The 9,974-nt window shown below is 38.0% G+C and overlaps 1 protein-coding gene across 1 annotated transcript in view; it reads left to right on the top strand.

Moving 5' to 3' along the window:
- The window catches only part of DCLK2 (doublecortin-like kinase 2), a 135,959-nt gene that overhangs the window by 101,316 nt on the left and 24,669 nt on the right, over positions 1–9,974 (top strand). Inside the window, exons 11-12 of the mRNA XM_009327510.1 lie at positions 8,138–8,210; positions 9,185–9,293. Of these exons, the coding sequence (XP_009325785.1) occupies positions 8,138–8,210; positions 9,185–9,293 (182 nt within the window). The remainder of the gene's footprint in view (positions 1–8,137; positions 8,211–9,184; positions 9,294–9,974) is intronic.

Below are 9,974 nucleotides of genomic sequence, written 5' to 3'. Positions count from 1 at the left end.
CTTTCCCTTTCACTGTCAATTTCACTGAAGTAGGCTGTTGTACTTTTTCATTTTGGCATTTAATTGATGCTGGATACTAATGGGTTTTTGTGTCAAATAATTCATCCCTATATGACCAAAGAAAACAGCAAAAACAAATTAATCATCTCAGACCTGATGTGTTACTGAAGTAGTGAGTACCTCTTGTTTTATCCCATTAGGATGCATCTGTTCAGTAGGATGATCCCAGCTGTGCTCCTGAGACTAAAGATAGGGAAAGTTAGCTGGTGAACCTTAGGATAAATTCCAGGAGGACCAAGTGCACTGTGCAGTGACCCTTGTTTCTTGATTTTGTTCTAGTAGTAATGACTTTTTGGGTGAAGTATCAACATAAAACCAGTAACAGGGAGGCATGGTTTTATGCAAAACCAGATTCTTTTAAGAAATGCATTATTATTTTTGTAGGATTGATCTTGGCCAGTCTGATGAGCAAAACAGAGGGAAAGCAGGGACCAATTTTATTATTTTGAGATTACTGCTTTTCCCTATTGTTAAATAACTCCTTGTTGCTAAGACTGCATCGCTGCACGGACAAGTAGTCTGGCTTCCTGCACTTGTAAAAGAAGGTGCCATGACTACAGCTGAATGAAAATGTAGATATAAATACCATGGCAGACAGTGAAAGAATAAAGTATATTTCTGAGTTTTCTGGCTTTGGAAAGGCAATATTTTGGCTGACTTGTTTTGTAGAAATCATATATGTTTATTTTTGTAGAGCATGAAACAGCAACACTTAAGAATGGTTTTATATGAGCTTGGAGCAGCAGGAAAAGGGAACAAATCAGGGTTGATTTTTCTGTGTCCTGCAAAGAGCAGACCGTTGGAGCAGCTGCACACAAACTGTCCTTTAAAAACTGTGTTGTTTGGAAAGCCAGAGCAAAATTAAATATTTGACTATAGATTAGAACCTGGCTAAGTTTTTTGAAGTTTGACGATCAACCTAGAGCTTAAGTGATAATGCTAGTCATCAAGGTGGTAAACTTGCTAAAGGTACTGATTGCAACAGCCATTTTTTCTCAGTCTCAGACATTGAGTCTTACATCGTATTCTCCAAATGCCACTTTTCCTCTAAAATGAAGTCTCTTCAGTCCCCAAGGATTTCTTCTGCTTCACAACACTTTATAAGCAGAAGTGGTACGCTCAGGCACTGAAGACTCCTTGCGGGAAAGACTCCTCGTGAACAGCTTATCTTTTAAAGGAGGGCTTTCCTTCTGTCCTTTTTAGCTCTTCCAACCAGAGTGCCTTTGTGGTATTAATTGTTCAGTACATACAGTAAGCCAGTGTGCTGTCCAACATCCTAGTCTTGCAGAAGTGTTTAAAAAAAATTGTACCAGAGTCTGAGATTATATTGAAGTAAGGAATTTATGCTATGGCTCAAGAATAGTAAACACTACAGAATTTTCCCACAACCCCAAATAAATGCCTTTATTCCAGTAAGTGACAAATATGTATACCATGCACACAATTGCATACTAGTATGTATTCTTATTAAAGTTGTTTATTTTTAATGTCACAATTTTAGCCTGTTACTGAACGTTCACTTTGCAGAGAGTTTGTTTCAAGGTAAAGATTTACATATAAAAGTTAACACGTATGGGCACGAAGTAAATGACTACTCTGTACAATATTCTTTTTTGAGCAAATGTGCTGAGTTTCTTATTTTTCTATTAACTTTTCTGTAGAGATTAAAACTAGTGCATGGATTAAGAAATAATGGTAATAGCGCGTCAGGTGGCACAGGACAACTGACTGAGAGGAGTCCTTTTGCTGTTCTGTAGGCAGGTAGCAATTGAAAGGTTTAACCTTTTTCTTTGGTTCTAAGTGTGCATTTATAGATACCCAGATATGCAATGCTGTAAGGGGTACTCTGACTCTTTGCTTTTCCGGTATATGTTTTACTAAGCACACTTTGTACCATAAAAATCATCCAGAGACTAGCTTAAATATGAGATTTTGGAAAGTGGTGTTTTAACTTCCCTATGCTTACTTGGATGTGTTTTATTGTCCCGTCTTGAAATTAAGTACCACAAAGTCTTTTCATCTTTTTAAAAAGAAGATGAAGTGGCAAAATAAAGAAGCTTTACAGTTGAGTCCTTTCTTAGAATCCCATTTATGCTAAATAGCATTGTGTTTGAATTTGTCTCAGTATTACTTTTTCAATTGATTGACCAAATGACCAAAGTAAAAAGGGCAAGGGCAAAGTGAAAGGGCATTAAAACCTGATTGAACAAATAACTTAAGCACTTGCTTAGCTTTAAGCTATTGAGTAGTCCCTTTTACTTCAGTGAGGATGTTAATGTACTTAAACATGTGCTTAAGTGATTTGAAGGATTAGTGCCTATCTTCATCAAGGTTTTAATCTCTTCGGTTTTGTACACGTGTGCTTCTGTTAGCAGCTACATGTTAAGAATATTTACATGCAATTATCCAACCTCATGACACAGGTGCAATAGCAGTTCTTAGAGGCATTCTTTAACTGCTCCCTTTGTTGAATTTAGAATTCAGCATCTTTCTTGCTCATACAGTGGATAAAAAGAGTTGATTAATTTGTGCTGGTAGGGAAACTGAGGTATTGCACTTAGTATTAAGTCCAGTCACCATTGTTACCAGTGTGCTGAAAGCTTTACATAATGTGATGCAACTCAAAATCTCTTTAGAAAAAGGGTAAATCTTTGTGTGGTTCTTCAGTGTTTCCAGAGCAGTGCAACAAAATGCATGACATTATATATATGCCATACCATGTATGCTCAAATTAATGCTAGCAAAATCACTACATTCTAATTGGCTACTGTATTATTACAAGTCTCCTCAATATAGTTGGGTTACTAGCAGTGTTTAAGTACTGCTTAAAAAATGTGAAGTTTCTGTCCTACAGATTGTGTTAGTATAAAGCATTATAATAATAAATAGTAGCAACATCTCACTGGAAAGACTGATTATATAAATAACATTTCATTTACGTTTCGAATATCTTTTAGCCCTTTCTTACTGCAGCCTTTCAGGATGAATTACACTGATGCTATAAAAGTGTCCCCAGATTTCAGAGAATATTTCTGCAAACAGTTAATTCACAATTTCACTAAAATATTCAGTCTACGGTTAGATTCATCGGCAATTTGAATGTTTTCATAAAGACACAGAAAGCTTCTTTGAGAATATTGAGGAGTTTTCCTGAAGGTATGAGAGTTCACATTCTCTTAGTCTTCAGATGAAAGATTACCACAGCAATGCCATATCAGAACTCAAGGGAAATTTAACAATATTAGACATACTTTTTCTCAGTTTGGCTAGATGCACTTTGAGGATATTACAGGATCAAAATAGTAACACTAATGTTTGCGTAGGGGTCCCATGTTTCTGTCTGGAATTTTCAGACACAAGGGGGTGGGTGGGTGTCCATATGTGTACATGTGTACCATACATTTCAGAGTCTCTTCACATTATGAATGTGCTGGAGGACAAGGGCAGCACATTTAGTGCATCTTAGACATACTGTGAAGGTGTTGAGCAACCGTAGGAGGTCTGACTGGGGTCAAAGAAGCACTTGCACATATGTGTACAGGACAATGTACACAGGACCTTTTTATGCCTAGCAACCTTATGGCAAAAGTCCCTCATTTCTATCCAGACAGGCAAGGACAGACACAGGAAACCTTCGGGTTGGGTGCTCTAGAAGGCACCATCCCATGTAGCTGCTAAGAAGTTAGGTGTTTCCTTCGTATGAAAAAAAGCCCAAAACATTTCCACAAACATTTGTGACAGGGGCAATTAATCTAATCCTGAGTACAAAGGTTTGTCAACTAAGGTGCCAATCCACTTCAAGAGAGTATGGGTTTCTATCTGCGGATCCTTTCTCACACTCTCATGAGACAAAAAATAAAATCCCACCAGATGTGTAGTTATCTGGGATTAATTTCTTATGTCCCTGCACATTTCTATTTTAAATACAAGCCCTATGTTTATACTTTTTCAGGCATATGGTAGCATTTTGACTCAAAAGATTTATTAAAAATCTTTGCTACTGGACCAGTAGATGTAGCTTGATTAAAATGATTGTCAAGCTGCTGCTTTTTCATTCCCAAATCACTGATTTGCGCTCTGATCCAGATTTTAAGGGAGTCTTGGGCCAGTCCCTCCCTGCTGCTTATACATCACCTTACATTTGCATACCCATTTCAGTTCATGCTCTTGGACTGTGTGATGCTTTAAAGGCTTTTATGTTTTTTGGTTTTGGGTTTTTTTTTTTTTTGGTGCTTTCAATTTCTTATCTTTAACGTAAAAGTAGAAAACCTGATACACACAGTATCTGGCAGGATGCACCTGTCTGGCACATTATACGCTGGATACTTCAGAGAGTAAAAAAACAAAATAAAATCCTACAGTGCAAAGTAGAAAATAGAGTTTCTAATGGGTTGGATATTAGTAGGGGTGAAAGGAAGAATGCTAAATACCTGTTCCTTAGTTATGTCGAGGTGCAATAAGCATGTTGGGTACTAAAGTTAGGTGTGTTAAACTTATGGATATGACAGAGCTAATGTGAATGTTTCTCACAAAACCACGTCATGTTGATAAACCTGGTGACTTAAGTCACAGTCCTGTGTAAAATAATATCAAATATAGAGAAATGTGTTTGGATATTTTTGTGAACCTGGAAAAATGGTTATTCCACAGAAAATAGTTCAGCATATAAAGAAAACAAAACAGTTGGGCAGGTTTTTTTTCAGCCCAATAACTTTTGTAACTTTTTACAGCATCTTTAATTAGTCTGTAAAATTATATGCAACTAGTTTTGAGAACTGTATGTTCACCGAGATAGAATCATTAAGAATCATTAAGATTGGAAGAGACCTCCAAGATCATCGAGTCCAACCGTCAACCCAACACCACCATGCCCTCTAAACCATGTCCCTAAGCGCCTCATCTACACGTCTTTTAAATACTTCCAGGGATGGTGACTCAACCACTTCCCTGGGCAGCCCGTTCCAATGTTTAACCACTCTTTCAGTAAAGAAATTTTTCCTCACGTCCAATCTAAACCTCCCCTGGCGCAACTTGAGGCCATTTCCTCTCTGATAGTCTCACTGTCTCTTAACAACTATGTTGCATTGTGCGTTTGGCTCTGGATGTGCTGTTGAAATGCAAATTACCTGTGGGGAGACAACTTGAGGGAAGTAAAAGCAATAATTATTATATTCTGTATTGCATGATGTTTAAATGCAACAGGAGTGACTGTCAGCATAAGATGTTCTTGGCCATCAGTGGTATCCACATTTGGAGGCGATTGTTTTTGAAGGTCTGGATAGCCATTGCTGCTCTAAATTACTCTGTGAGCTCTCAAAAACAAAGAATCAAATTCTGCCTCAGGTCTGAGTTTTCTAGGACTTCCATATATATGTGAGGGGGTGGGTTTAAGACCTGTGCACTCTGAATTTATCATGTGTAAGGGGAGTAGTATGGGAAGAGAGCAGTAGTGCTGTGTGGACTAGAATACAGGAGGAGGAAATGTTGCAAAACCTAATCTGCGGTGTGGTTGTAGATGCCATCCATATTCACTAGTGTAGTATCAAAGCAACATGCATTCTTGTCTCTTCTCCTTGCTACTTCAGGAATGGCTAGTGAACCAGTCAAGTCTACTTGCACATCCAAAATCTTTACCTTCAAAATACCTGCAGCCATTGGGATATCAACAGTACAAGATGTTCCAAATAGTACGTGTCACTGGGTAGTTAAATGATTAGAAAATTACTTTAATAATAAAAGTCACTTTAGTCTGTGTCTCTTATTGTCAATTCCTACCTCCTCCCCAACTTTTCTGGCTAGTCAGCACCTCGCAGACATCTTAAGAATTTATTTCTACTGTGCTCTGACACAGTAGGGAAGGACTAGACTGATTTTGCTGCTGAGGAACTGAGACACAGACCTACAGCACCCAAATTACAGACAATCTCTGTTGTAGAGTGAGTTCAGCCTCGTGTCTAGAGCCATGAGGGAAATTAGTGGCAGAGCTAAGGTAAAACCTGCCATTTCAGATTCTGATCTAGCACCTCAGCCACAACAGCAGCATTAGATTTTTTTCCTTTTAGTATTCCTTTTAGCTTTTTTTCCTGTTGCTGTTTGCTTCTTTCTTGTAAATACTGCGGTAAGAAGGAATGTGCCCAGTCATGCTCTGACCTGATTACAAGGATGAAGGAAGTTGGAAATGTGGACTAAATATTCCCATGTATTGTCACTCATTGAAAACCCAAAATAGATTACTAATATTTTTGGCTGATGACTAATACTTTGCAGTGATCTGATCTCCGCTTCATGCTTGAAGAAAATGTGACTGACTGGTTAAGAGACTGACTCATGATTTTGCACAAATGTCATTTAACCCAAATGTCCTTGTTCCTCATCCTTGTTAAATAAATACATAACTCAGAAAGACAGCAGCATTAACATAGCCTGGTTTTAAGTTATTAGCAAGGAGCAGAGTAGTAGCTGACTGGTTGCTGTTTGGTGCTACTTCTGTGCCAAATGCTAGTAAACATCATTGTTTTAGAGGCTCTGCAAAATTAAGTTGTACAGCTTCTAGTTACTGTACCTTTAGCTGATTTGGCAGCTCAGCTGCCACTAGAAACTTAAGCATTCATTAGCATTTCATGAGCCTTTAGACAATATCCCTATCTGTCAGTTCAGTTCTTTCATTGACAATAGTGTTAATGATTTAAAATATTCAGCAGTGTAACCAGACAATGTCAGCTAAAAGGGAAAATGCTGCATTTGCATTCCTGGTGTCATGCAAAGCCATTTCAACAGACATTGAGCTTAAGGCAGAGAAGCATTTTAATCCTTTATGTGGTGAGTGGTGAGAACTACTATAATAGCCCATGAAGAAAACAAGATATGGAACTTCACAGAACAGCAAGAAATGTTACGTAGAGGAGGGGGAATGATCTAAAATATATTTTAATTTCATAGAGCATCCCTATACTTAACTGTAATGGGAGAGCTTATAAAACAGTAGTGCATAGAACACATCCAGTACATTTTACTATTTATGGCATTCATTCCTATGCCTCCACCCCTTTTTAAAATAAAAATTTATTGTTGAGTATGTCCCTGGGCAGTATGACAGGATGACTTTAAGTAGAATCATAGAATCATTAAGGTTGGAAGAGACCTCCAAGATCATCGAGTCCAACCGTGGAATTGTGAAGATTCAGATCGAGTACCAATTAAGTTGTTAATGCAGCAACAGTAGTTTTTTTCAGCCTTCAAAATAATTTAGATACTTGTTTTTTACACAATGTCAATAGTTACTAAAACTGGATCTATGTCTGGATACATATCAGACATCTAACTTGGAATGCTTGTAGATGTCATAAATCTTCACATCCATGATAACCTAAAATAGAGACCACGAGATTACCAAGCAAATCTGACTATCGTAGAGGTACCAGGCCACCTATGCCAAAATGCTCTTCTTTAAATGAAAACTGATGAAAACTAAATGCCATGCAAGCATTTCTACATTACCTTCCTAGCATGCTTCAGTGCTAATCTAAAGAGAGCATATATTGACAGAGTTCAGTTAGGGAAACCGCAGACAGCGCCAGCTATGAAGAGGTGTGTTAGACTACAGCATGAGAGCATGTGCTTGCTGCACTGGCCACTGAATAGTTGCCTGGAGATGGCTGTCTCCGGCTTATGTGCAAATGTATGCAGAGTGTATTGTAATGATCTTGTTGCGTAGAATGAGTAGGGAACATTGCCTCCACACACACTGGCTCTATAGTGTTTAGATGGGGCTTGGTGCAGCTGGAGGGAATTTTCTGAAATCTGTTCAACTACTTATCTAAATAGGAATCTCGGGGCTGGATCTTAAATTGGTGCAAGTGACAATGATGTATTATAATGATGAACTGTGAGAAAGTATGAATAAAAATAAGATGGGAGTTGAAAAGTAAACTGACTCTTTAGGGTCAGTTTACTTTTCTGTAAAGTAAAGTACGACTGCTTTTAGGGTCGTTCTTTTTAACTTCGCTGTTTTTTTGTCTGGCTCCTTCTTGTGATTACTTTAGCATCAGAAATAATAAGCTCTTATGTACTTCCATAGATTCCTCCACATGGTGGATCTTCTTCCAATGTCAATGGTGTACCTGAATCACTCCATTGCCAGAGTCCTGAAGGTAGGACACCAATAATTGCTAACAATCCTTGCAAAAATTTGTTGTAGATGACAGTTGGTTTAGCACTTTTAGATGGTTTCTGATTACTCCAAATCATTTTTTATTCAGAGGTGTTTGATACCTTATCAACAACCTTATCTTGGAAAAACTGTTATTGCATTTTCTACATCAAGGCAGTAAAGCTAGGAAATAAATTTTGGTGGGGTTTTTTTTGTCAAGTGGTAGCATATTAGTGGACCCTGCTCTTCAGTAGTCACTATTAGGAATTTGAGTGATTCTGAACATGACCTGCAGAGAGAGTATCACCAGAAATGCGTTTGTGGCTGGATTGAAAGTGGAGCCCCCCTCAAAACAGCACATTGTGCTTCAGGTAGAACCACTAGGCCCATCGACTGACCTTAGCTAAATTTAACCTTTCATTCCTTATTTCTTTAAAGCAATGTCATTTGTTTGTGGTTTTTTTAATTTCATTTAGAGTCAATTTTTTAATTTAGAAATACTGAAATAAGCAGCTATCAAACTTATTTGCATTTTGGATGTTTCAGCAGCAGCTAACGGAACTTGAAGGAATTCAGCAGATAAAACTTTTGGTTCTTTTACATGCATTGTAGATGAATCTTATTTGCATTTTTGCTTTGAGTATGCAAAAAGATACTTCAAAAAAAGTATTTTGAGTTCAGAAAATATTTAGACTAAGGAATTCTAACTGCATTCATTACTTTTAGAATATGTCCACACAAAAACATAGTAATATTTGATTTGTGTGTTAAAAGGTCAAACAACTCTGATTAGTCTTATCTTGTTCTTTCTTATGTTTGAAATAAAAACAAAGGAATAAGCTGTGAAGAAAACAGCTTACTTTAAGTTTTGTTTTGCACTTGTGACTGTTCTGTATCTGTGGAACCCATTGGTGATATATTACATCCTGCTGACACTTCTCTTCAGCTTGCATTATTGACCTTGCTTTTTTGCAGGTGTGAATGGAAACAAGTGCTCAGGGTCATCTACCATTCTTGAGAAGTATAAAGTGGGGAAGGTGATTGGTGACGGCAATTTTGCTGTTGTAAAGGAGTGCGTAGAACGGTGAGCAAGGAAACTGTTCAGTACTGCTGTTTATTTTACTGGATAAAGCCCTGTGTGTTAGCATAATTTCATAGAAAATGTGATGAGATGAAAGCAAAGAGCAGTTGCAAAGATATGGCTACACTTCAGGAGAACTACACATAGCAAAACACACAAAGCTTCCTATGTATTATTCCAGCAAAGGGATATGAGAGCAGCAAAGGGATATGAGAGTAGCAGAGGAACATGGCTTTTTATCCCAAAAACTAAAGGAGGTATCATCTTCTAATGGAGGCCTTAAGGAAACCCTGCTGATCTTCAAGAAATCCCCTCACACAACAGACTGTTGTGGGTGGCAGGAAATTGTGTGTGGCATCTAAACAGTCTTTCAGAGACTCCCCTTCTGCCTCAGCAATTCTGCTGCTATAGTATCCCTACTGCCTGCTGCTTAAATAATTTTTCACAGCTTTCAGTATACTGTGGGCAAAGTATTCTTAAAGGCATGCAGTAGGTGGCAATTAGCCTGTGCTACTGACTCTCTTGTGCTTGCTTCTTCTGTGAGGTTGTGTGCTGAGTAGCCAGAGACTTTCAAATCAGCCCTTCAATATTCCAGACTCTGAAATATTCTTGTGCCTGATTTCCCGTGGGGTAGACAGGATACCTTTAGAGACCTGTGCTGTGTTACCGCTCTTGCCCTGGCAG

Source organism: Pygoscelis adeliae, unplaced genomic scaffold (genome assembly GCF_000699105.1).
Source record: "Pygoscelis adeliae isolate BGI_AS28 unplaced genomic scaffold, ASM69910v1 Scaffold157, whole genome shotgun sequence".
Classification (NCBI taxonomy): Eukaryota; Metazoa; Chordata; class Aves; order Sphenisciformes; family Spheniscidae; genus Pygoscelis; species Pygoscelis adeliae.
Note: the sequence above shows the minus strand (reverse complement) of the source record. Positions and strands in the feature narration are given on the sequence as shown.